The 27,471-nt window shown below is 59.3% G+C and overlaps 1 protein-coding gene across 2 annotated transcripts; it reads right to left on the reverse strand.

The window, feature by feature from the left end:
- Nucleotides 1–2,129: 2,129 nt before the first annotated feature.
- On the reverse strand, nt 2,130–26,392 carry SYNGR1 (synaptogyrin 1). 2 transcript variants are annotated; one of them, XM_037160226.2, is made up of 4 exons: nt 26,226–26,392; nt 11,689–11,926; nt 10,375–10,520; nt 2,130–5,852 (listed from the first exon to the last, which is right to left on the reverse strand). In XM_037160226.2, exons 1-4 carry the CDS (start codon nt 26,322–26,324, stop codon nt 5,631–5,633), a joined length of 705 nt encoding a protein of 234 aa, XP_037016121.1. In that variant the 5' UTR covers nt 26,325–26,392; the 3' UTR covers nt 2,130–5,630. The 2 variants fall into 2 exon arrangements, with proteins under 2 accessions (XP_037016121.1, XP_037016122.1); XM_037160227.2 differs by lacking the exon at nt 2,130–5,852 and adding an exon at nt 8,271–9,020 and having other exon boundaries at nt 26,226–26,389.
- Nucleotides 26,393–27,471: the final 1,079 nt, after the last annotated feature.

A 27,471-nucleotide genomic window follows, 5' to 3' on the forward strand; every position in this document is an offset into this window, starting at 1 on the left:
CTCCCTCTAAAAATGGATCAATAAAATCTTTAAAATAAGGTAGTATATTAATTAATTATATTATACAAAATTATGACAAAATATATTGTTGCCATTTTAGATTTATATATTACTCATGTGCCACTATTAACCTCATCACATTTTATAATAAAATATTTTGAAGGAAAACCTTTACGTTTTAGCGCCTGTAACTGCGCTATTTGTCGCCACTTTCTGAACGAAAGGCCACGCCTTTCCCTTCCGAGCCAGGCCTGCAAATTATGTAGGGTCTCCGATTCTGAGAACCAGTACTTCTTTGAAAGGATTTTTGTATTTTCCCCAATTTTCCTGATTCTGTTAAAGGCCTTTCCAGTTTTCACTGACTTCCCTCCGGCCCAGTGAATGATAGATAACTTTTTAAAACCCGCATCCGTGTGCGGGTGGCTGATCTGCCCAGAAGGCCGCCACTCTCTGCTGGGATGCCCTCGTCCTTTTCGGAGACTCTGGCCTGTTGCCCCACCCATCCCACTCCCACTGGTGGCGCATCCCAGTCCTTCAGATGTTGACGTCCAGTTGTGAAGTCCTTTTGGAGGTAAAGAGTGGAGGAAATAAATGATGAGGAAGACAGAAAGTGCAAATGGAGAACCGGTGTGCTAGTGGTCACTGGTGAGTGTTACGATGAACTCCATTAATCTTGAAGACTGGGGGGAAGGGCTGTTACAGGTGAGGCCGAGGCCCAGCAGGGTGGGAGGCCTGACCGGGTGTTGGATCCCAGCCCTGCTGTGTCCCAGGGGTCTACATCCTCAGGTGGGCAGCAGACTGGGGTCGGGCCTTCCAAGGGTAGCAGGACTCCTGATCATCAGCAGTGAGGCTGGAACCTGCCACTCACCCCTTTCCCTCCGAACCCTCGCCTCTTCTGGAATCTCTTCCCAGCTCCCCAATTGACCAATCCTTGCGCCCCATTGTGGAGGAGCGCAATCTGACTGGCTTAATTACCAAGACATTAAGATCTATCGGCCTATGAAGAGGCGGCCTGTGGCTCTGGTGTTCACCTCTGTCCAATCAGAGGCCTGGGGGCCCTTCCCTTACAGGGTTGAAGGTGGGACTTGACAGATGAACTGGCACATGGACACGCCCAGGACCATGACTGACAGGCCCGCAGAGAGGCCAGAGCTCACTTGCTTCCCCCACACCTGCCAACCTGCCACGTGGGAGTTCTCACATTTACCTCACCCCCCTTTACTCAGCCCATCACTTACTGAAGGGCATTTCAACTGTATCTTGGCTTCCACTCTTCCCATCTCCATGGTGAGCTTTGTAACCATCTTGAACGCCATCTGACCACTGGTGTGGTCTTTCAAAAGCTCATGCCCAGATGGTCGTTCACCCTTCTGTGGGTGCCACATCACCGAGTATGCCCAAACCTCCTTCGGAGGCCTCAAGGCCCTGGCGGTGGGACCTGAATGCCCTCTGGCCTATCCCTCATCTCCTTCCACCGAGCCTTCCCTGAGCCAGGGACGTCGTGTTTGCATCTGTCTCTGGTACTCTCACCTGCTTGCCAGTGAAGCTCTGCTCGTCCTGGAGAGCTCAGGTGCCGGGCCACCTGCCCAGAGGGGCTGCATCCATGCCCAGGTATGCTCCGCATCTACTGGCACTCTCTCCGCACTTAGCACGATTTACGTTTCGGCTTGCACGTGGGCTCGCCTCCATCTTCCCTGCTAGAAATGTCCCTGCAAGGGCAGGGCTGTCTGCCTTGCTCAGTGTTGAACTCCTGGGGCCCAGCACAGTGACTGGCACTTTTTAGGGTCTGGATAAATATCGTGCCCACTGGGGACCACTAACTTTAAAAAGTGCCCTGCAAACATGCACACGCAGAAGCACAGGAATGGTCTGGAAGGAATGAGGTGAGGCTCCTAATCTCGGTGGCTCCAGAGGTTGGGGAAGGGACCAGAATAGGGAATGGTGATGTGTGTGTATGCATGGTGTATGCCTGTCTGTGCACACACGTACAGTTGGGGTCGTGGCCACTGGCTTTAATGGAAACGATTTTACATTTTACTAAACAAAGCACCTCCCAGGTCGGTGGAGATGGGGGATCAGTGATCCCAAGCCACACTCTCAAAGAACAAAAACACCATCACGCGCTGCAATCTGCTGGTGGGTTTGGAGTCTTCACTTTATTACTGTCACCAGAAGTCACCACCTTCACTTGGTTTACCACAAAAGGACGATGTCATAAAGGGGGTTGCCACAGGCAATTGGATTCACTCTTGAGATACTTAACCAGGTGGTGGGGGGAGTCCAGAGTAGGGGCCCAGGATGGGGACCACCATTCACCACACACACGCACACAGAGATATATTTGAGGAGCCTTATATTATACATCTTATATATAGAAAATATATATATTTATACTATACACAGGCAGTAACGCTGCGGGAGGGGCCGGGGCACCCAGACGAGGGCTGTGGGCACCCGAGGACGGGGAGTGTCACATCAAGGGCAGCACTGGGAGGCAGCTGGACCAGCCCATCCTCCCACAAACTCTTGGGAGGGATGCTCCCCCTTCGTGCTCCTTAGAGAATCAGAAGGGATCTTGGGCCAAGGTTGGGGGGCCCCATGGGTAACAACTGGGGGCTCTTGGTTACATGGGGGAAGCCTGGGACCCCAAAAGAGTCTTTGAAGATCAAGAATGACCAGGGAAGATTGGAGGGGGAGCAAATGCCAATTTCTCAGGAATTAGTCCCTCAACTGCTACACCCAGGGCAGACCTAGTGCCACCCCCAGGCAGGAGGCCTGTGACTACGGAGGATGATTCAACTCAGGGACAGGAGACCTGGATCCTGAACCTCTGTCTGCTTGACTTTGGACGAGTCACTGTCTCCCTGGCCCAGACTCTTCCGTCTCTAAGGGTTCCTGCAGCTCAAAACTTACGTGAAACTCAGTTTTCCTGAGTTGTCTCTTGTGCTTGATGGGAGAAGACCCAGACTCTGACAAGGTCAGGATGCTGGGGGGCCCTTCTCCAAGGAAAGGCTCACAAGCAAGAGAGAGGCGGCAGGGTGGACAGCAGGGAGGGACAAGGGGATTCCGTTGGCCCAAGAGCACAGGTTTTCAGCTTGGGCCCTCTAGGGTGACCTCAGCCGACAGACACAGCAGGGCTTCCCACCAATTTCCCAGGAGGGCGTCAGGGGCCTTGGGTCTCGTCCCTGCCCTCCGACCTCACTTGCCCTGCTTCTCAGTCCCACCACGGGCCGGCCTCTGCCTGACAGTGAGATGTCTGGGTGGTCCCCCAGGATGAGTGAGGAATGCGGAGTGAGCTGGTTCAGCAACTCCGACTATTGGCCCGGAGCGAGTAAACTTCCCAGTCTGGGGTGGCAGGGAGAGTCTGCAGTAAACACCCAGGGACTGGGTGCAGCTTAACTGTGCCCCGTCCTCCAGCCCAGCACCATCAGAACTGGCTGGTGCTGGAGCAGAGCAGCCGGCGTCCCCCCAGGGTCTCCTAGTGTCTGTCAGCAGGGGAGGTTTTAGGTGAGGAGTGAGGGAGGGGAAGCGCTTCTCACAGCCTCCTGCGCAGACACTGAACTTCTGCCAGGAACACACCCACACCCACCCACCCCTCACCTGCTCTGCCAACCTCTGGTCTGGTACAGCCCAGTGGAAACCACCACTTGGACCGCCCTGGGGCTGGGGAGAACCCGCCCCGAGATGTGCAAAATGGCAGCCAGCAACACCCAGCTGTTGCTTGGCACTTGGGGGTCCACTCCCCTCCCTGGGGCCCCTCCCCGGAGCACTTGAACAGACCTGAGTTTGGTTCCATGCCCTACTGCTAATGCAGACTCTCTGAGCCTGTGTCCCTTTCTGTTAAGTGGGGACAGTGATGCTCCTCTGCCTACGAAGCTCCTCCTCCTCCCCTCACTGCTGTGCGGACTGCTACCATCCTCGGCCCCCTCCTGGGGAGCCTCAGTCCGCCGTGCACCCCTGGTCCAGCTGTGCACTGAGCACTCATCTCTGACAGACTGCCAGCTCCTGGGCCCTGCACAGCGCCCCATCCCTGCTGCATATCACCTGCCTCTCAGGGGTTTTGTGGGGGCATGGGGTGCTCGGGAGGGAATACCCAGCACCCTGCCACCCCGCAGTCCCCTTGCCCTGGGCCCTGAGCCCCAGGTCTTCCTACACCTCTTCCCACTGTTTAAGGCCTCTTTGTCCCTTAAGGCTCAATGAAGAGCCCACCATGTGCAATAGCCCAACCTCCCCTGCACCTTGAGGACCCCTGCTACCCTCTCCTCCATAGCCTGTGGCCTCTCCGAGCCTACCATACACCAGGGGCTCTCGCTGCTTGCCTTGGGGTGGTCTGTACCACGGCAACAGCCCTCCGGCTGGCCCTGCAGAGTCCGAGTCCTTGTCCTCTCCACCCAGCCTCCCACAGGGAGACCAGCCCCTCGGTCGGTGGGCCTTGGGGAAGGGCTTTCCATTCCCTTGGCTTCTAAAGCCCCTAGGCCGCTGGCTGACCCCAGAGGAGGGGAAGATGAGACAGTGTCCCAGAGCAGCTGCTTCCTGGTAGGTCACACGAGCAGGGAATCAGGACACCTGCTGGGTGGTTGGGGCCAAGAAACACAGGCAGCCAGCCCAGCCCTGCCACTCATCCACTGGGACGTAGGGCCAGCTGCTCCCCCTATGGGCTACCTTATCACCTAGCCCTGGGCAGGGTCTTAGTGAGCCTCTCCTAGGGGCAGGGACAGCGGCCAGTCCTTTGGGAGGCCACAAATTGGGTGCCGAGCTCCCAGAGGGACACATACAGCACAGTGTGGCATGCAGGGGAACTCCCACCCTGGGAGGGGCTGGGGGGATGTGGGCAGAGGGCCTGCAGGCAGGACTGACCCGATGGGCCGAATGGGCCCCTAGCTTGCAGCAGAATCAGGGTGTCTCACAGGCTGAGGTCCCCAAGGCCTCCCAGAGTCCTGGGAGCACTGAGCAGTGGAGGCCCTGGCTGGAGGAGACAGGGGACAGCAGGAGCTCTGCAGGCAGCCTGGGCTTGGCCCCACCTCCACTGCTGGCTGCCTGAGTGACCCTGGACAAGTGACCGTGACTTGTCCAGGCCTCAGTTTCCATAGCCATAGAATGGAAACAGCTCCAACACAGCTAGCAGGGCTGTTGTGTCACTCCCAGCAGGTAACAGCGCCCAGGGTGGCAGATGTTCACACTTATCCTGAGGCCACACCTTCCCAGCATCACCTCGGTCTGTCCTTCCCTCTGTTCCTACCTCTGGCACCAACAGGGCCTCCTCCACGTCTCGTCTCCGTCTTCCCAGAAACCATTTCTCTTCCACACCCATGCCAAGCACAGGCTGAACACACAGTAGGTGCTCAGTGAATGCTCGATGACAATGAATGAATGCAAACACCCCAGGCACCCACTGAACACACTTACACACAAATGTAGACACCCCCCCCCCAACACCTTGCTGCCCCCTCCAATCCCGAGCTGCCCTGGACTCAGTGGAACAATTGGGAGGCTGATGAGGTGCTGGGTAGGGCAGCCTGGGAGGGAGCAAGGGGCAGGGTGTGGAAGGAGGGTGGGGGCCAGATGGGGCAGGGGCAGGGGCAGGCAGGGGTGGGGGTGGGGAGGGGAGTGGAGGAGGCGGTCACTGTGGCTCAGTAGCCCTGCGACTGGTAGCCCTGGGGCTCGGTGTCAAAAGAGTTGGCTGGCTGCTGGTAGGTGCCACCCATGCCAGCGGGGTCTGGCCCGGCGCTGGGCTCCACGTAGGGGGCATAAGGCATGCTGGAGTCCTGGCTGGGGTCCATGTAGTCCTGGGAGAAGAGGGCCGAGTCGGCGCCAATCTGGTACCGCTGGAAGGCCAGCACGGCCTGGCCTGCCTGGGGACGAGGGCCGGAGGGGACGAGGACAGGAGGGAGGGGTGGTTAGAAGAGAGACAGACGAGAGCATTGGGTTAGTGGTGGTTAGTCCACTGGACACCGACAATAGAGAGTTAAATATCTTCAAAGCACCAAAGACAACCGAACCTGACTGATGGGAAGGGAGCTGGTCCTTGCGGCCAGCCCTTGAGAGGCCCAGAACGGCATCGTCCAGCCAGAATGGACTTCCCAAGTCGCCGGCCCCGTGCCCCCTCATCCCAGAGGTCACTCGGAGCCACCAGAAATTCTAGTCTGCACTGTGCAGTGTTAAAATGACTCAAAAGCCTACAACTCCCTTTTCAAACTGTTCTCAGAAGCATTGCAGAATGGAGAAAAAAGGTTTCTTGGTGGGACAGAACTGTCGCCATCTCCTAAAATTGCTCTGTCTCTCTTGCAGCTAGGTGCAGCCATATGACTGAGTTCTGGCCGACGGATCACCCCAAGTTCTTTGTTCGCCCTTTGACATGATGCCTGGAACACAGGTGTGATAGCTGGAGCTCTGGTTGCCACGATGGACCATGAGGTCCGGGAACCAAATCGTAGGGATGAAAGAGGCCTGGGTCACTGAAGACTTCTGGGCCCTATGCCAGCCTTGGACTGTCTTCTCAGCTGTTGACACTTTTTGCAATTTCTGTCATTTGCTACTGAATCTAATTCTAACTGAGACAAGTTGGTCTGACAAGTTTGGGAAACTGAGTTAAACGGAGTGAGACAAGTCTCAGGACCGCAGGACTTGTCAGAGCTTCGACCATTTAACACACACTGGGGTCCCCTGCAGGAGGCCACACGCCACATCCATCAACCTTAACTGACCTCTGAAGCCCTTTTTTTTCTGCTTGGAAAAGCTTGTCTACAGCATACATGCATAGGTGGGAAATTATTTTTCAGTAAAAGCAATAATACTGTTATTAAGGACAAGGACATTAACCACATCAAGCTAGAGAGTACGTTAAATCTGTCACTATGAAGGCAGTTCACAGGTTTACACTGAAAGCCCCTCCAGAGGATCTTTCCAGGCCAGGTAATGTGACAGAAACATGCTAATGCCCCCCACGCCCCTGTTTTTGGGCTGGGAGGATGGCGGCCTGGACAAGGGAGGCCTCCAGGCAGAACTGGCTCCAGAACACAGACCTAACCCCAGACCTTCCCGGGCCGGGGCCTTCCCCACCTCCTTCCCTCTGATCAGGCCCCTGACAGGGACCAAATCGACCAGGAACCCCAAAGGGTCATCAGGTCAGAGGCATGTGCTTGGTGTTTAAGTCCAGAAAGTTCTAGAAGCCCAGTGACTAGGCGTTCACTTTCGATTTGTGTCACTGGAGAAAGCTGGGAAGGGCAGCCCTTTCTGGGAAGGGGCTGTGTGAAGCCAAGTGTCAGGGCCCAGGGAAGGTGGGCCTAAGGGAGTGGGCTAAGGAGACCAGGCGGGGCCCTCTTGTGTTTTCTATGTTGCTGTGGGGTCCTGGCTGCCAGGGGCTGCTGCCCTGGCTGCCCTGGCTGCCTGGCTGCTTCGCCTGGAGAAGCAGGAGGGGAAAAGCCCCCTGGGGTAGCAGTCTTTGGAACCCGGAGCCATCAGCAAGCCCACAAGAGCACATGGGGAATGAATGAATGAATGAATGAATGAATGAATGAATGAATCTGAGAAAAACGTCTGCAGATGCGGCTCCCCGAGCTCCCTGGTGCCACTGCCCGGGCCGGTTCCCTGCACAGAGACCGAGGGCTATAGCAGGGGGCCTCCGTGGGTCCTTTCAGGGAGAGGCCTCTGACTCAGACGCCCAGAGCTACCTCTGTGGGCACTCCTCTGGCTGCACCGAGTCATGGCCTCCCTGGCCATTCAGTTCAAGGAGCCACAGACCGGAGCAAAGAAGGGATATGGGCCCTAGCTGGACTGGGGTACAGAGGGGAGGCTGCGAGTTCTGCTGAGAGTCCAGGAACCTGGTGGTCGACCTGGCCCTGCTCCATCAGATCAAGTACCCTCTCTTGAGCCTCTCCACCTTACCAGAAGCAGCCTGCACTTGTCCGCCTCCAGTGTCAGGAAGCTCACTCTGTGTGCCCTGCTCCGGAGCCTGCTTGTGCTTTATTACCTCCTCAACAGCTGCGGGTGGCGGGCGGGGAATGGGTGGGTTCCTGCCCAGGAGCTGAGGGCCCAAGGACTGGAGGCCAAAGCCCTTTGGAAGAACAAGGACTCGCCACATAAGAATCACCCTGAAGTCGAGACTGTGGAAGTGTCCCTGGCTCTTGGGGCAGATTGACTGAACAAATGAATGTGTGAATAAGTGAATGTGTGAATAAATGAATGAGTGAATAAGTGAAAGAGCGAATGAATGAGTGAGTGAATGAATAAATGAATGTATGAATGAAGGAGTGAATAAATGAGTGAACAAATGCAACAGAAGAGCCTACATTTATTGAGCATCTCCGTGCCAGCCTTTTTTTATCCACACAACAGCCCTGAGAGCTTGGTCTGTCATCACTCCTCAGCCCAGGGAATCGGACTGAGGCTCAGAGAGGTGCAGGGGTTTGCCCAGGGCTCCAGAGCACACGAGAGCAGAGTCAGGCCAGGAGTCCTCCGCTGTCCTCAGCCAGGCCCCCCTTGGCAGCCAGCAACCACTGGGGCTGTAAGATCAGCCTTCGTGCCACAGGCATGCGACAGGCTCTCACACTGCATCCACAGCTCAACACCCTGGCAGCCCACATAGGGAGCCACCTCTAACCTTCTAATGGCCCATGGTGGTCCCTTCAAGAAGATTTCGGTTTGTCTGTCTCCTCTCCCCAGCCTATGGGCTCCTGGGCCAGGGACCCCATCTGATTCATCATTAGGCACAAAACAGCTGCTCAATAAATGTTTACTCAATAAATGAACAATGGAGAATAAACAAAGGAGGCAATGAATAAGTGGCACGTTTTAACTGGCCTCTCAAGCCAGGCTTCCCTGCCCTGGGCACCCTGGCATCAGGGCCGGTGCAGGCAGTAGGCTGCGCCCCCGCCCTTGCCATGGGGCAGGACACAGGGTGAGCAGCCTCCATAAGCCGGGTGGGCCAACTACGGCTGTGCCGTGGTGGGAAACAGCGTGTTGTACTCCTCCTGGAAGGTAAGGTCCTTGAATCTCCGCACGGCCAGGGCTGCGGTCAGGCTCTGCCAGGAGAGAGCAGGGGTGAGGCCTGCTGGGAGGGCTGGGAAAGGAAGCGGGGCCAGCAGGGGGCAGGCTTCAGCGGACCGCGGGGATGCCATCACCTGGCCCTGAGAGCCCTGATGTGCAATGACCCGCTTGGCTCTGTGAGAGCCCCAGCCCCATCTCTGGGCTTGCTGCTCCCGGGAGGGCTGGACGGTCCCCACTTCCAGGGTGTCTTCTCCGGTCTGAGATACCCTGGGGCCACCCGGTTTTCCCTCCCAGCCTTGAGAACACAGAGATCTGCAGTGACTGAGGCTGGCCCACTGGGGCCTGAGCCACAGGTCTCCTCTTCCAACCCCAGCTCCCAATATTGTACTGGGGTGAGAGGCCTCACGAGCCATCCAGGGGCCCTCAGAGAGAGACAGCGGCTGCCCCAGGGCCTGCCTGCCCAGAGGGTGCGGGCACAGGGCGGCTCCTTGAAGAAGGCTAGGCCAAGGATGCAGGAGGGGGGCTGCGTGCGGAGGGGCTAGAGCCCTGGGGTGACAGCGGATGGGACCCCAGATATCTGCAGGAGGGAGATGGGGCAGAAGAAATAAATCGAGGTGGCCTGGACCCCAATTCCACGGGCAGCCTTGCTGTCACCCTGGCAGGTGCTCAGGACCTGGGTTCAGAGCCCACGGGAGCCGAACTCTGCCGCCCCGTTGCAGAGACAGGCTCTCCCTGCCCCACACGACAGATGTGTTCTAACTTCCATACCTTGCTAACACATCGAGATCGGGTTTCACACAGAAATTCAGCTTTCTGGCTTCTCTGGCAAACAGAAGCCCTGGCCTCTGTGGGTCCCCATTCCTGCTTCTGACCAGGGACCGAGGACAGGGTGCCCGTTTAGGACAGGATGGACATGCCACCTGGCCTGCCCACGCCTCCTCCCGTCTTGCCTGCCAGGTGGGCAGCTAGGTTTGTGACGCCTTCCCCAGATCCAGTCTCGGGCGTGACAGACAGGGAGACAGAGGCTCGGAGCCCCGCGGAATGTGGGCAGCCTCGAGGTGTGGCCCGGGGCCCCCGACTCCTGGGCCCGGGCTCCTTCCCAGCCTCAAACTCTCCAAGCCTCATCTTGCTGTGTAGCCCTCAGCTTCCTCACCAAGGATAAATCCCTGTCACAGGGGACAGTAAACACCCTGCCCAGCTACCATGGCAGGTGCTCTGCCTCAAAGCAAGAGTCCGTTGTCACCGCGTGACTGTCTTCTCTGGCAATGGCAACAGCCTTCCTCGGGCGGGGCCAGCCCTGCCGTGGGCATCCAGGACAGAAGCAGAGCGGAGGTTCCGGTGGCGCTGGGAGGCCCCACCCCGGGGCCCGCTGGCAGGTCGTGTACTCACCCACGTGAAGATGGAGAAGAAGGAGAAGGCGATGGCAGCCCGGGCCGCGTCTGTCCCTTCGTTCAGTGGGTTGTCCTTGGGCTTGGAGACCTGCCACTGGTTGGCCAGGTAGCAGAAGCCCACAAACCAGAGGAAGGCCCAGAAGGCTGGGGTGTCCGTCAGGGTCGGGCAGAATGGTCCATGCGCGGGGCAGGGGGCAAGTGGGAGGAAATGGGGGAACCGAGGACCGGCAGAGGTTCAAGAGCACGGGGAAGGTGAGCGAGGGCAGAGAGGCCAGTCCAACGCACAACCGGACAGCGACGAAGCACAGGAGCCGACCACGGTCCAGGAGGGCCCAGGGCAGGGAGGGCGGGTGGGAGAGACAGAGAGAGTCAGTCGGCCGAGGCCCGAGTTTCTCTCACCGCAGCCAAACACGGATTTCTCAGCCATCCCTGACTGTCCACCCGAGGCCTGCAGCTTTCTGGGAGGAGCGCCCCGATGCCCCCTCGCTCCCAGACTGTAGCCTCCCGGAGAACTGGGCCAGGGGAAGGTGAGGGGCTAGGACAACAGGTGTGTAGCTCAAAACCCGTGGGCCTAAGCCTTGACCTGTCAAGTGTTTGCAACCCCCCAAGTCCCCAAGGGCAGTGAGAGGCCCCGTGAGGGCCCAGGGTGGGGGAGAGCAGCAGTGAGAGCCCCAGGGCAGCGAGGCCTTCTGAGGCACCCAGGGTCTGCCCAGGAGGACCGAAGCTGCTCGGGAGGCGCACGCATGTGCCCAGAGGTGGGGTGTCTGGAGCTCGGCCCCTGCAGAGGCACTGCTGGCAAACCCTGGGACTCTGCGGGACACGGCGTGAGAACTACTGATTTTGTTCTAGTTCCTTCAAGTTTAAGGGACCCGAGACCTTGCTGCCGGGCCCATCCTGAGAGTCTCAGGCCTGGAAATGGGGGAGGTCCCTGCCACAGGCCGGACAGCACAGCCTTTGGCTAGTGAGGCTGAATCCCACTCCTAACCTCAGCCTCTGCCAATCAGATTCTCTGCACTCGTGGGACGGAGGTCGGGGTACCTGGCCCAAGGCCACTTCGGAAAGCAGCAACAGCAAGGTCCCCACTGCCAGGATTTGACTCCTGGGGGCCACCAGGGAGGTGGCCACTGAGAGTGGAGACGGCTCCCCAGGGCGCTGCGCTCCCCTCCCCGCTGTGCTGCTGAGGCTGCTCCGGGGGTGCAGGCCGGCATTGGTCCCACCCTTCCCTGCGGCCAGCCATGTGACCCCGAGCCTGCCCCTTCACCTGCCTCGTGGGCGTGCGTGAGGATTAACGGGACCGGGGCTGGGAACTCACCCGAGACCCCGATGTCTGACAGGACGGCTTTCTTGCGGTCCTTCACGCTGCTGATCTGCGGGAAGTACACGTCCAGGGCCAGGTAGAGCAGGCAGGTGAGGAAGGCCAGCACGCCCACGGCCACGCCGTAGCTGCAGGCGTTGGGGTTGCGGTTGTAGATGCAGAACTCCTCGCCCTCCGACGGGGTGTTGAGGTAGCCCTCGTTCACGATGGAGCCGAACACCACGATGGAGAACACCTGAGAGGGGTGAGGGTGGGGGAGGCCTGAGACCCAGGCCGGCCCCACCCAGTGTGAGCCCCACATTGGGGCGAGGGGGCATCCCAACACCTCTCCCCAACTAGCAGGTATTTCAGAGGGGAGGCCCAGAGAGGGAGGGCAACTTGCTTGGGGTCACACAGAGTAGGGCCAATCGCTTGCATCTGTAGCCCAGGCACCAAGGACTCACCCACTGTAGATGTGGCCTGCCCCCACCAGCCCCATCCTGAGAGGTCTCCCTGGGCCCCGACACCAAGGCTGCTCTCAGACTGCAGCTGCCTCCCAGAACCAGTGGTCTCGTGCCCTCTTGGGCCGTGGACCTGCTGAGCCCCACCCCCTTCTCATGTACCCCTTCCCTCCACAGAGCCGTGGGCTGTCATGGGGGCTCAGGCCCCACCCTTCCCTGTTGTTTAGGCCCTGAGTGATGCATGAAAAAATAACAGGCACCACCCTGCACCTCAGTGAGGCACATGTGGTGCCTCCGTTAACCCACGACCACATCGGTTCGGCAGGCAGCCGGCTATGACAGCCCCGCCCCTACCTCCTGCCATCCATGCACCAACTGCGGGCTGGACCTAGTGGTTTGCTGCAGAACATGGAAAAGTGACGGTGAGCCACTCCTGCGAGGGAGCTAGAGACTCTGGCTCGTGGCCCGTCTCGCCTGCTCACTGCGATGGAAGCGGCTGCCTTCCACAGCCCAGAGAAGCGAGTCCTGCCAGCACCAAGTAAGTGACCTTGAAAATGGGTCCACCCTCAGCTGTCAGATGAGCCCAGAGCCCTGGCTGCCACCACCACTGCAGCCTGTGATAGACCCTGAGGCAGTGGCACCCAGCTGTGCAGACTCTGACCACAGGAACTGTGGGACAACAAGTGTGTGTTGTTTGGAGCGGGTCCATTTGGGGGTGATTTGTTACGGGGCAATAGCTAACTAATACAAAACCAGCATCATTAGCATTTTGCAGGTGAGGTGGTTAAGGGGCAGGGATCAGTTGATGTCACACAACTGGTCGGTGGCAGAGCGGGCTTCACACCCAGGGGCCTGGGAATCTAAGGTCCCAGATTTTTCCTCCTGCCTCTTGCCTGCCCTGGAACTGCGTGAGGATGAGGAGGGCCCGCCCCACGGACACACGTGCACGAAGGCGGGTCCTCTGCGGGAGGGGACCTTCATCATCCATTTTCCTCTTCTCAATTGTTCTACAAAAGACTGTAATTTCAATATAAGCCAGACACATTTTCACAGTCGGCTGACACCTAGGATGGCTAGTGACTCGGGGCAGGCACGGGGGAAATACGAGAAGCAGTCTTATCTTCTTCATCCATCTTTTTAAGATCTCTCCATTTTACACGGGTTTTACAATGCATTAGATATATTAGTAATATATACAGCAAATAAATCTACATTTAATGGGAGAATCGACTCAAAAGTCTTTCCCACAGGAGTGCAAGGGACCCCTGGTCTGTCGCTCTGTGTTCGGAAGGATCCGACCCGAAGTCCGGGGGGTGGACGGAGAAGCAGGTGACAGCGCAGCCACATGGCAGAACCCTATTCAGCCACAAGGACCCCAGTTCCGATACGCGCCACACACAGGTGAACCCTAAAACTAGGGGAAACAGTGAAAGAAGCCAGACACAGCGAGTCCCCGTTAGGTGATGTCCTTCCCGCACTACATCTGTAATAGACACGGAGAGCAGACTCGGGGTTCCCAGGGGTGGGAGGGGAGGTGGGCGGGGTTACTCAGTGGGTCCAGGGTATTTTACGGGGTGACAAGTGGAGAGAGGTGGTGCATACACAACACTGTAAACACACTAAATGCCACTAACCGCACACTTTAAAGTGGTTTAGTGTACGTTACGTGAATTCTTCTGCAATTAAGAGAAAGGAAGAATTGTGGAGCTGCATCCGGCTTGGCCACACGTGGGCCAGTTCCGACTCGGGAGGCCCGAAAACCCCATCCTCCAGACCCGGCAGCTGCCTGGCTCACAGTGCCGCCCAGCCCAGGTTCTCTGTCCTTCTGCGCAGGCGCCCGAGAGGGTGGTTTATGCTGCCTCTCACTCACAGAGTGAAAACCGAGGTTCAGAAGGAGGTGACACTGTTCTTAGCAGTCCAGGTTGAACTTGAACCCAGGTCTCCTGACACTCGGCCCTGTCCCCTTCTTCCCCTGCCTGAGCTGACTCTGGGTCCTGGAGAAGGAGTGGCATTTCCTGAGACCTGCGGGGTCAGGCAGTGGGACACAGGTCTGGAGCTCAGGGGCACAGGAGGGGACAGACAGGGAGTCCTGACAGCACTTCCCGGCAGGCACTCCCTGAGGTTCGCTGCCAGAGGTGGGGACAAGGGTGGGCCCCTTTCAAAAGCAGGCAGAGGAGGTGGGAGGGGAAGCAAGCCCGAGGAAGTCCCTCTGGGGACAGCAGAGAAGGAACCGTTAAGACAGGGTCCCCTTGGGGGACCGGAGCAGGGAGTCCTTGGAGAGACCTGGAGGAAAGTGCTGGAGACCCTGTGTCCCCAAGAGGGTAGGGAGCACGCAGTGAGAAGTCACGGAGTGAGGGAGTGACAAGATCTGGCTCTGTGGATTGGGGACGCACTTCTCCTACAGCACCGAAGTCACTTCAGCAGCTCCCCACTGCCTTCTGGATACAATTCAAGCTTGGCGGGGGCGGTGGGGTGGGCAGGGGCGTCAAGGCCTCACCTCCCTACACTTCCCACCAACGACCTGCTCCCCCAGCTCCTCACGCCCCAGGCCCTTGTCACTAATGGTTTCCACGCAACAGGATCTGAGCTGTAAAAAACTTTCCTGTGTAAGTTCCATGGGGGTGCAGTGAGCTGCCGGGTGGCCCCGCTGCTGGGCACGCACTGTCCGCCCCGACTGCTCTGTGCCCACAGGACACCCTGAGTCCAGGGCCTGGGAGGTCTCATCTTGGGGGCCAGAGAATTAGGGCTTGTCCCAAGTCGTTCATTCACTCCCCAGTGTTTCCCGAGCACCTGGTGTGTGCCAGGCTCTGGGTGAGAGGTGAAGGAGGCAGCGAGGTCCCTGTCCTCACCAAGGGGGACAGAGAGTAGCTGACAAATATGAAGATAAGTCCTGACAAGTGCCCCGAGAAGGCACTAAGCAAGGCAAGAGGAGACAGGGAGGCAACTCGGGGGGAGGGGCTCCGATGACTTAACCTTTGAGCAGAAGACCAAGTAGCTTGAGAAGTAACCACAAGTGCAAAGGCCCTGGGGCACGAGCGGCTGGGGAGGCCAGTGCAGCAGGGGCACATCCAGCGAGGTGAACTAGCTGAGGTGGCCAGGGGCTGGCCCCTGCGCCTGGAGGACGAGGGTGAATTGAGGAGCCACTTCAGGCTGAGGTTTGGAAAGAATCACCCCGGCTGCTGCGATGGAGCCAACAGACTGCAGGGGCGAAGGTGGGAGCAGCGCCAGGGGAGCGGGAGGGGCCGGGCCGGAGTGGGCAGTGGTGAATGAAGGTGGGAAGCCATGGGGTGTGGGATGTATTTGAAGGTAGAGTCGCTGGCACCAGCTGACAGGTCTGCTGTGGGGAGTGAGGCGACAACGCCCAGCAGGTTGGGGAGGGGCTGACAATCAGGTGTGCATGTCAGCTCACCCGTGGGCTGCAGGGCTGGGCCAGCACAGGCAGCCTCACCCGCACCAGGTCCGATGGTCTGTGGACAGAGAAACCGAGGCTCGGAGAAGGGAGGAAATGTCGCCAAGGACACACCATCTGCCCCTGGCGGTCTCCCAAACTCCCCTCCCAGGGGCTTAGGCCCCAGTTTAATGTTGGCCTTCAGCAGCCACCCCCCCACCCTGTGTGGGAGGGGGCGCCCCAGGAGCTGGCATGGGCCTCAGTCTCTGTTCCTCAGCCACTTCCAGCCCAAGGCACAAGACAAAGGGGGATTCCCTCAGGACCCACTACGGGACCCTTAATTAACTCCACGCGGTCGGGTCCACGTCCTTATTCTCATTTTACAGCTCATTTTACAGCTGCATCTGGGAGCCTGCCCAGGGCACACGGCTGGTCAGGGTGAATCCAGTCTCAAACCGGCGTCTCTAAATCCAAGCCGGTGCTCTCGGGCCTCTGGGACGTCTTGCTAGGCCGGATTTCCAGACCTGCAGGGACAGCAAGGAGCCCGCACAGCAGCCAGCGGCGAACTGGAAATTCAGCTGGAATGAAATTCCATGCTGCGCAGGGGAGGCCTGGGGACCGCGCTCCACCCGGGTCTGTGCTGACCAAGACAGGTCTGCAGCGGCGGGAGAGGAGGGAGGGAGGGCGGCCTGGGGACACCCGGAGAGGCCACTGGTCCCTGCAAGCACAGGACGAAGAATCTCCTCCCTTCCTGCTACAGACAAATGCTAAAAAAAACCAAACAACCAAAAAAACCTACCAAGGCAAATGGGCCAAGGCACCTTTTTTTTGCCATCTTTATAAGCCACCAATCCTGGACCTTTTTAAAAATGGATTCCAGATGGCACTCGGAGCAGAGCTGTGCTAAACGCAGAAAAACAAACTGGAAGAAATTTCACGATCTTCAAATTTCAGGATCTGGCACTCCTGGATTCAGCTAGGAACAGAAGCAGAGAACTGCCAGGCCCAGCCCGGCCCCCCGGCCCCCAGCCACCCCAGGGGGTGGGGTGGGCACTGCTTGATGATTTTGCAGCCTCTGGTCCCACCTCCCCAAATGCCCTTCCCCAGGTTTCTCATCTTTCGAATAGGAGCGAACTCCTTCTCGCCCTTCAAAACCCTGTCGGTAGGTGGTGACTCCGACTCCCTGCCACCTTCTGGGATGCCCTCCTTTCCAGTCACGCTCCCCAACCCTGACCCGCACACATTCCTGCTTGAGACTCATTGACTGGCCTGTCACCTCCATGACACCCTGAGACAGCCCACAGCCTCCACAGGGGCCTTGCACCCATGGGTGCGCCTGACAAAAATCATCTCCTTTAATCCCCACCGAACCCTCTAAATATAAAATGAACCTAAAAACACCCCCACAAAGTGGGCTTAATTAGCCCATTTCACAGAAAGGGAGGCTGGGCTCAGGAAGCCGCAGCAAGTAAGCAGGGTGCCAGGCCCTCTGCCCAGGCCTGCCCCTCAGCCCCATCCCTGAGTGGGAGCCAAGCCTCCAAAGGAGCGGATTCCAGACCTCAAACCCTAGGATCAGCACGAGACCCAGGAGGGACGCCCGCTGTCCCCATGCAGTGTCACCACCCCACAGTGTGGGAGGGGCCAGGCCCACCTTACTCCACACCCCACAGAGCTGGCAGGCTGCACGGGGGGCCACTGACCTAACCCGGGCTCTGGGGCAAGCTGGGCCCTGCCAGTGTTGGGGGGTGGGGTGGGGCGGGGCCGGAGGCCCCCACTGTTCACCGGGCACTTCCCAGAAGCCTGGCTTTCAACGTCGGCACAGGCTGAGCTTGCCCAGATAAGCTGCAGAGGCCCATCCATCTCGCCTGTCCAAGCGGCCGGGAGGAAAACCCCCCAGGCACTCGGTGGGTCCGCACACTGGCTCTCCACCTCACAGTCCCAGCTGCGCCAGCTTCCAGGCGGCGTCATTGCCTCCCTGACCCAGGACAGCCGCTCCTCTGGCCCCCTGCCAGCCTGCTCCAGCTCACCAACCCCAGCTCTCACCAGTCCCGCGGGCAGGCTCTGCAATTCCCCCATTTGGGTTCCCGGCCACACCTCCAACCTCTCCCAGCCTCCCAGTGACCTGCTCAGACCCCAGGTGGGGCTCACCCTCAAACCCCACCCGATGTGGCAGTCAGGCCTACTGCTTCATCCACCCCCGGGGAACTCCTGGATCACTCCATGTCCCTACGCTGGTCCCTGCCAGCATCACCTCTTGCTAGGCAACAACAGAAGCTACCCAGTCTCTGTGTCGGCTCCTGCCCCTCTCACTGTCCCCTTTACGGCAGTTGGAAGACTCTCTTTAGGCCTACGTCAGACCAAGTCACCCACTCCCGCTCCATCCCACCTACCCGCCCCCGCCCCCAGGTGAAACTGCCCACCCCACTCGGGGCTCAGACTCCTCTCCTGCCATTCTCTTCTCGTCCGGCTCCCAGGCCGTTCCCTTGGCCTGGGACACCTGGAGTCCCCAGATCTTCCTGGCTGGCCCCCGCTGGTCCCTTCTCAACATCCTAATCCCAGGGCACAACCCCTCCTCAGAGAAGCCCTCCAGACCAGGCTCCCAGATCTATAATATTTGCCAATAACTCAATGTATTTTCTTGATAATATCAATATATATATATTTGCTACTTATTGGTTCACTTGTTGGGTATACATCCCCAGAGCCAGGAAAGGCCATGAGGCAGGCGAACGGTAAGCCTGGTGGGTGGAGCGAGGTCGGGCAGAAGGTACGTTCTCCCCGCAGCATCCCTGGCTGTGCCCCACTCGTACACCTGTGGCCACGGGGAGCCCACTCGGTCCGTAACCAGGGGGCTGCTGAGTCCAGCTGAACCTGCCTGCCTGCCAGGGCCCTGCTGGAGTCCTGCACCCTGCCTCCAGGGCTCCAGGGCAGCACGGACTGAAGAAGGGAGCCTCAGGCTTCTAAGGGATGAGTCAGGCTGCCGAGGGCCCCCCTCCATGGGAATGGGGCCCTGTCTCCCCCGAGGTCATGTGAGGAAAACGGCTGAAGCCACGGCAGAGGCGCGTGATGGGCACTGGGCAGCCACTTGCTTCCTGAAGGGCCCCGTGCAGAGCCACAGGGTGGGCGGGGCGCCCCAGGGTCCCTTCGCTCGCTCCTCCCCTGCCCGGGCACCACTTTCTGCAGCCTTGGGTGTGACCTACTGGGGATTAAGCCGTAATCTTCCCACAAGCTGTCCCCTCGGGTTCTCGGTGGTGGGGGTGGGGAATGGGCTCCGCTGGGCGGGGCCTGGCGAGCAGCCCCCTGTCCCCAAAGGGCTGAGACTCGGCTTGGGTGACCTGAAGGCTCCCCCTTCTCTTCACACTGTCCCCATCTCAGCCTCCTTGGCTGTGTAACAAGGGGGCCAGTAGCCTCATTAAAAAGAGGGAGACCTGAGACCCAGAGAGAGGCCAGGGTCACGCTGGGTGGCAGAATTATCTGGATGCCCACCTCATAATCTACATCCAGGTGGGGAGCAGGTGGGCTGTGGTTGACCCCTGGGAGAGGGTCAACCGAGCATGGCTGAGTCCTTCCCAGGAAGGACCTCAGGGTGCCCCCCTCTTACAGGTTAGGAAGCTGAGGCTCTCAGCCCCCTCAGCTGGTAAGGGGGGCAGAGTAAACCACCCAGTGCCGTCTGCCCCTCCGCACCCCAGTGCCTGCCTCAGCCCCGCCAGCTCCCGCATGGCTGCCACTGCTCCCTGCGTCTCTGCCTCTGTGAACATTCTAGAAGAGGAGACAGACACTGGGGAAAGGCCATCCACTGTGAGAGTTCTTACAGCCAGCAGCGCAGAGCAAAGCGGAAAGGGGAGGACAAAATGAGCGTGGAGGAGTCCTGGAAGGCTTCAAGGGGGAGGTGATATTTGAGTTGGGCCTGTAAGGCGGGTGGGAAGCTTGCATGGGATGGCAGGTTGGAGGAGGAGGGCGGAGCAGTGCACTTCACAGCGTGGTCCACCCACACGTAGAGATGCCAGGCTCGGCCCAACCCTGGGGACGCAACAGTGATATCACACACTCAGCCCAGGACAGCCTCTCCCTGCGCTCCCTCACCTCTCAGCCTTTCCATGGCCTGGAACTCCCTCGCCCTTCTTCCCCAGCTGGCCCCACCCCCTCAACTCCATGGTCACCCCCTCACCCCTGAAGGGAGGGCACGTTCCCTCACTCTGTCTTGGGTTCACCTCCACATTGTAACTGCATTCTCCACCACAGCCCCCTCGCTGGAGAGCAGGCGCCCAGCACGCGCTCACTGCGCATACGTGCGCACACACACAGAAGACCCCAGGGTGTCTGTCCTGCGGCCGCGGGGTCCGAGGGGAGCACACATACACCCCTCAGTGCCTGCCAGATGCGCTAAGGGATCCATGAACAACAATCAGCCATGGGATTTGGCAACATGAAGGTCACGGACCAGGGAGAGCTGGGGAGAAAGTCCAGGGAGGCGTATGTGAGAGAAAACTGAAGGGGAAGCCCTAGAGATGCGGACCGCAGACAGAGCTTCTGGTGGGGGGTGGAGGGGACAGGAAGGGGCAAGAGGATGGAAATAAGCCGTTGTAAGGTGATGGAAAGAGCCAGAGAGGGGAGGGCGAAACCGAGGTGGAGGAGAGAGAGGTGGAGGAGAGAGAGGTGGAGAGGGAGACGGCAGGCTGCTGGGTCTGAGTCCGTGAGCAGCTGGGAGGGCGGGGTCCAGTGACGGGGAGGACCACCTGCGCCTGAGGGTGCACAGCAGGAGGGCCGCTGGTCCCGAGGTCCCAGGCCCAAGGACCGCTGGAATCAGGAAAGGCAGAGGAGGGCAAGGACGTGGGAGGGGGCCGGCCGATCGCAGCGGGCTGGCGGACACTGCGATGACCGGGAAGGACGGTGAGGGCGGGTGGTGCTGGAGAGAGCAGGTACAAGTCTAAACGTCGAGGAGCGAGAGGGACAGTGACCTGGGGCTGGCCTGCCAGAGGGAGCGGCAGATCCTGGGCTGGCCTGAGATTCGACGCTGGCGGAGCGCCCTGTCCCCCTCCAGGCCCAGCAAAGGCAGGGCAAGGGGGAAAGGACACCCCACCCCCAAGAGAGAGCTGCCCAGAAGCAGGGTGGGGGGGGAGTGGAAGGCCAGGTTCCAGGGCAATCTACGATTAGGAACGCTCAGAGGGCGCTGAAGACCCGGGGGCACAGGCCACGCCCTCTTGCTCCCCCCGAGTTACCTGAGGAGCCCCGGGTTGTTGGGGCTCCCGGACAGTCCTAAACAGTCTGGGTCTCAGAGCCTGGAGCTGTCCCAGTGAGACAGCTGTCCCTTCCTGGAAGTCCTCCTTCCCCCACCTTCTCCTCCCCCGCAGAGGGGAGCTGAGCAGAAGCCACACCTGGAGGGAGGATACCTGGGAAACCCGGGCACGGCCACCCTGCTGGGCTCCACGGGCTCTGCTCATATACACAGGCCTGGGGCCCCACTGAGCACTAGGGGGTGGGGGACTGGGCTCCTGACACCACCTCTTTCAAGACCAGCCAGTCCAGTGTTTCCCAGCCCACAATCCTCCAGGGGCGAGAGTGGGTCTTTTGAGTGTGGAAAGGCTGGGAACCGCCAGCCCCGTCCGGACGTCCCCTTTCCAGTCTGACAGGTGGGCAAACAGGCCCCATCTGAGAGCAGGGCATCTTGCTCAAGTCAGCTGCCACTCAGGGTCCGAGTGGCGCAGACGGTGGCCCCACGCACTTCCCAGCGCCCTGCCTTGCCTCTTCTTCCCCGGGGCAGACAGCTGGCTCTCCCCTGGGTGCCGAGTGCAGCCCCCTCGCCAGCCCTGCCATCCGCCCTGCCTTCTCCCGTCCCTCCTCCCCCCGCCCCTCTCTCCGGACTCTGCCCAACAGCTTCGGCCCTGGACTCCCTGCAGCAGGAAGCGGGCTGCCCTCAAAGTCAGGGTGGGCTGTGGTCCCAGCAGCAACCCGTTAAGTTAACGTCTCTGGGCCTCAGCTTCTTGCCTCAAGGGGGGGCCACGGAGCCCACTCTGCCCAGGACGCCCCGTGCCCAGGAGGAGTGAGTGTGTGGCAGGCCTTTCAGAGGTTCTCTTCCACAAGTTTCACCCCTACCCCAGGTCCACACCTGTCCTCATGGACCTCGCTGTCAGAGTGAGGGTCGGGGGCGTGACTGGAGCTGGGAGAGGACAGGCTGGATAAGGACACGCATTTCCTGCCAGGACACCCGCCCCAGAGCCATCTCCAAGCCACGTTTCTGCACGGCAGCCACAGGGAGCTGTCGAAACACACCTCCTCTCAGCTGAAACCCCGCTGTGTGGCTCCCATGGGCCTCAGGTGAAGTCCGCCTTGTCTGTCTGTCACCTGAGGCCCTTCCTGTCCTGTCCACCCCTGCCTGCCCCTCTGGCCTTTTGACTTGTCACTTCCGCTTATATACCTGGGGCCCCTAAGAAATATCATTTCCAAAACCCACTCGGACCTCGTGTACATTCTGTTCCTTCCACCTAAAATGCCCCTCCCTAAGTCTTTATCAGAATCAGCTCAGGAGTCACCTCCCCCTGGAAGCCCTCCAGGCCTCCAGCCTGCAGAGGCAGCTACACCCCACTGGAGCTCCCTGTAGCGTCCCAAGCCTCCTGGCTGGTGCTTGTCAACTCTGTGCTGTTCTCATTGGACTGAGACGTCTCCGGTGGGACACACAGGCTGGCACTGACAGGGCCACGGCACTGGTGGAGTGAATGAACCAAGGCCAGAGGCCCTGCCTCCACCTGGACCCCTTCTGTCACCTTTTCAGGCAAGAGGACAAGGCATCTGGTTGGGAGCAGGAACAAGGGGTCTCATCGTGGAACTGCTGTTTGCAAAGTGAAGTCACCGTTTGTACTTCGAGCTCACTTGGGATGATTTAAGGGCTGATAAAAAAAGAAGGTGTAAAGACTCCCAGGACCCCAAGCCACCGCCCGGTGCCCCAGGGAGCACGCTGAGTGGGGACCCTGCAGGCCAGGTTCACACAGTGGCTCTGACCTCTGACAGCAGAGCCCTGGGCCAGGAGACGCGTCCCCTCCGCCCTGTGCCTGACCTGCCTTCTGAGGGTATGACACACCCCCCTTACAGAACCCTGGGTGTCACAGCCAGTGCCCTTTAAGAGACCAACCCTGAAAGTGGCAGTTTCAAACCTTTTATTTTTTATTTTGTCAAAACAGAGCATGAATTAGAAAAGCCCTCTCATCTGTCAGCACCAATGCTTTCTTACCCCCATAGGTCATTTCAACCCTCTAGAAGTTGAGACTATAAATTCTAAGTGTGAGGTGGTCCCTTATATGAAATCCGTGCTCTTTGGGACGCCCTTCCCCCCTCGGCCCTGGCATAAGAAAGGAGGCGGTACAGGCTGCGGCCCTGGAGCAGCGGCACCTCTGACCCAGTCTGGGCCTCCTCCTGCACAGCGGCACCTGGGGCGGTCTCCTGGCCCCCCGCCAGCACAGCCCCACCCCCCCTGGGTCAGAGGCAGCAGCTCTGGACACTGTCCCCACTCGGCCATCCCCTCCCTACCCAGAGCAGAATTTGCCAGAGCGTTCGCCACCTTTAACCAGCGTGGTCAATTCCTCAATTCTCGCTGTGAATAATTAATTACCCCGACAGGTGTAGGGGTGTGTGTATGTTGTGGGGGACACGCAGAGGCAGAGGGGAGCTGAGGAAGCCTCAGTCAAGAGGGGTCCTAGACAAGGGGGTCCTAGAATCTGCTTCTACCCCAGCAGGACCTGGGGGCTCAAGGGGCTGAGGTTCCAGGACGGGCCCAGGGTTGGTGAGGCCCTGGAGCTTACGTGGTGTGGGGACCCTCTTCCAGAAAAAGAACAGAAAAAGATTTTTTAAATAAATTTTACAAACTTAGGGGCCCATTGCACAGACATTGTTGCCCCCACCCGGGGGCCAAGGAAGGGGGCTGGGCTGCACAGGAGCCCTAGACAGAGAGACTGCCCGGTGGGCTCTGTCTGAGACCGGGGGCCCCCAGGACGTGGCACTAGGTGCTGAAGCTGGGAAAGCGCCCCCGCACCAGGACGAATGGGTCGCCCTGGTGCGGGCATTCGGGCTCCACATGAAGGCGAAGCTCACGGCCAGCTGGCCGGCCCCCACCCAGTGTGCCGAGGCAGCTGCAGGGTCAGGGGGGCGCGTCCCAACGTGTTCAAACGTCTCAGCACACCCCTTATTTCGGAGAAAGACGGCAAGGAGGCAGCAGCCCTCCCCTGGTGGCAGGATCTCGCATAATTTTTTTCCAATTTTTTTGGTGGTAAAATACACATAACAAAATTGGCCACCTTCACCATGTCCAGTGCACAGTTCAGTGACATGGTGACATTAGGTACATTTGTGTTGTTACACAACCGTGTCAAGTGCTTTTTACATTTCCAATAACTGACAGGTATCATTACTTTTATGATAGGAAAAAAACCTCCTATATCTTACTTATGTATTTACTTCTTAGAGAAGGGGGAAGGGAGGGAGAAAGAGGTACAGAAACATCGATGTGAGAGAGAAACATCAACTGGCTGCCTTCTGTGTGCACCCAGACCAGGGATGGAACCCACAAGCTAGGCATGTGTCCTGACCAGGAATTGAACCTGCAATCTTTTGGTGTGTGGGATGATGCGCAACCAACTGAGCCACACCGGCCAGGACAAACCCCTGTATTTTAAAGGTATCAGGGATGGGAGGCTGTGGGGGCAGGAAGACCTGGGTGCAATTTCTCTGCCTGCCATGCACATGCTCAGTCGCCGTGGACTTCTCTGAGCCTCAGTTTCTGCAAGTGTGGCACAGGCTATTGGGAGAACTGGCTGGGTGGCAGGGACAGTGCCCCTGCCCGCAGTGGGCACTCAGGCAAAGTTACTTCCTCCTCCTCCTGCGAGGACGGGCTTCCCCGCACCCCGAAGTGCACACATGTAAACCCTCCTCATCCTTCCAGGCCCAGACTGACATCACACTTGCCCCGTGGGGTCTCTCCTTGCCCCAGGGCAGGCAGGAAACCCCTCTGCTGGCTCTCACCCTCCTGCCTGGGGCGCCCGGCTTGCTCTGCAGTGGGGCTGAGGGCTTCGCGTGACTCATGCTGCCTTCCCTCGGGGCCCATCAGACTCAGCAAAGCTTTGTTAAATGAAGCCATCACAGGCAGAAGTGACCCAAGCGCCAAACTGCCCACACCCCCTCATAAAGCCAGTGGCTTCGTCCTCCCAGGCCAGTGGCCCAGAAGCCAGCAAAGGGGAGCAATGCACACAGCCGTTCCAACTGATTGGCCAGGTGGTGCCCAGAACTCTACCTCTGCCAAGGGCCTATTGGGTCTCTGGGGAGCTGGAGGCTGGCACAGGGGAAGGAATTCAGTGCCACCAACCGTCATGGATGTGCTGGGGGTGCCAGGCCTTGTGCCAGCACTAGGAGCCCAAAGACTAACAGAATAGGGCTTTCCTGTGCTCAAACAACTCCCCGAACGGTGGGCACCCTTCTTGTGCCACCAGCAGGTTTGAATGGTTTTAGACACATAAACACACACGCACAGTAGCTCCAGCAAACCCTAATATGGCCCTGAGAACCCAGGGAATGAGGGAGTTTGAGCACCCGGAGGCCTCAGCTGGCTTTAAGTGTAGCCGTCACCAACAGTGCCCCTGGCCACCATCCCCAATACAAGATCTTCTGGTCTGGGCACCCAGGAAGTGGCCCCAGGCCTGCGGTAGCCAGACCTGCTAGCCAGGGTGTCTGGGCCATGGCCAGCCGACCCTCGGGAGCCCCAGGCACCGCCTCCTCAGGCAACAGCAGGCCTTCTTTCCCTGGGGAGCTGCCGTGGCCACCAAACCCTTCCCCCAGGTCTGCAGAGGGACCCCACTCAGCCCTCTGCACTAGGATATTCTGCCCCCGACCGGGCTGGAGGCCCGGGACAGGCCTTTATGTTTTTCACTGTGGAGAGGGGACCTTTTCCCGGGTCTCCCAACCCCCACAGGGATTCAGGTGTATGGGGGGGGGGGGCGCTGTCACAGATTCATGAAATAATCAGAGCTCAAAGAGGCCTCAAGGGGGCTCCTCCCACCTCTCTACAAATCAGGAAACTGAGGCAGGAAAGAGAAGGTGACGCTCCCACCTCGGAATTTAAATCCTAGTTTCCCGAGAGCATTTTTTGGGTGGTTTCCAGCCCAAGGTCACGCTGCGAAGGAGAGGCAGTTCCCGGGCGGACGCCAGGTATCTGGCTTCAGACGCATCTCTCCACACCGTCCCGACTAAGCATAAAAACCGGGTTCTCCGTCCTCTCCTCTTCAACGTCCACCGCAGGCGCGGCGTGCACCCCCGCAAGATGTTCCACGCCCTGATCCACCCCCCAAAAAAGGCCACCTGAAACCCGGGCTCCGTCTCCACGGTCGCCGGTCCACCCGGGCGGCTGCGCGCAACCCGAGCCGCGAGCTGCAGGGCCGCGGCTTGGAGGTCACGGCGACGAGGGGGAGGGAAGTGCGCGAACTGCGGGCAACGGGACGTAAGGACCCCGGGAGGAGCAGGGGGCGTCACCGCGAGGGTCGAGACCCCCGCCCTCGGGGCCCAGGAAAGGGGGAGGGGCGGTACCTGCACCCCGCAGGACGGCTCCCCTTCGGCTGCCGCGGCTCTGCTCAGGGTCCGATGGGGTCGGGGTCCCTCCTGACGCGCCGCCGCCCTTGCCCGCGTCTCCACCCTTCCCCGGCCTGGGCGGGTAACCCAGACATCCTTACCCAGGACACGACGCGCAGGATAGTGTGCGGCTGCCGGACCAGGGTGTGGGGGTCGAAGGCGCCCCCGGCTTTGCCCGCTCCGTACGCACCCCCTTCCATCGTGCCTGCACCCGTGCGGTGCCCCCCGCTCGGCGCGCGCCGCCGACCCGTGCGCGTGCGCGGCGCCCCCGCCCCGTCCCCTGCTCAGAGGGCCGGCGCGGCTGCGGTGGCCCAGCGCTCCCGCGAGGGGGCGTTGTGCGCAGAGGGCGTGGACTGCAGTGGGCGGGCCGCGCGCGCCCTCGTGCTTCGGGCGCCTCTGCTGTAGACCCTGTGGCGGGCTCTAGCGTTGCTACCTTGGTGACCTCTTTGGGAAACTGGGGGTTAGGGAAGAAGGGTATGGGCAGCAGATGCAGGATGGGTCCCCGCGACCGGGCCGTGGGTCTACCTGGCCTCCTGGTGCCCAGCACAGTCCCTCCAAAACTAAAGTTCCGGCTGAAATGGTCTTCGTCTTTCATTGGCTTGTTTCCTGGCTCTATCTCCAATACAATGAGGGGAGGGGCGGCATTTGTCCTCAGCGGGGCTCGGCACACAGTAGGTACCACAGGAAGATTTCGAGAATGAATGAATGAATTACGACGGAATAAAGCCTTTTCTCAGAGCCCTCCAAAACACAGCGTCCCCCCCCCCCAAGACTTTCCCAGCTTGCTCTTACCCTGGCGTCATGCGGGTCCGTAAGTCTGCACACCTCCCACTCCCAGCCTAGACACTGAGCATAGTGTCAGACACTCAGGCCAGACACTGAGCATAGAGGCGGAAGCTGAGGGACAGCAATGAACTATTTAGGAGACATCTCTTTAACTCTTACTGACCCTTTCCTAAATCCATTAATTATGCAATTATTTGTTAATTTTTTCTTCTGCTAGCCTGTGGGTTTTGTCTATCTTGTTCACTGCTATAGCCAAGACCGTGGTACACAGTAGGTGCTCAATAAATAGATCTTAGTCCCCATCACAGGTGAGGCTAGAGTTCCACGTCTCGTGGAAACAGAGGCTGGACGGCAGAGTGCTGGCTGCAGTGGGAAGAACCACCATCCAGGTCTGCATATTCTTCAGGGCACCCCTCTACGCCTCTGGTTACCTCCGCTGGTTCCAGAAGCAGGTGGGACTCAGATATCCGCTGAGGTTTTTGCCACCGTGGTGATGACAGGACATCCTGCATTCTGTGGTAACAGAGGAAATGCGTGGTGGGTGTATGAGGGCACACCTCT

The sequence above is a fragment of the Artibeus jamaicensis genome, unplaced genomic scaffold, assembly GCF_021234435.1.
Source record: "Artibeus jamaicensis isolate MK-2021 breed Jamaican fruit bat unplaced genomic scaffold, CSHL_Jam_final contig_233, whole genome shotgun sequence".
Lineage (NCBI taxonomy): Eukaryota > Metazoa > Chordata > Mammalia > Chiroptera > Phyllostomidae > Artibeus > Artibeus jamaicensis.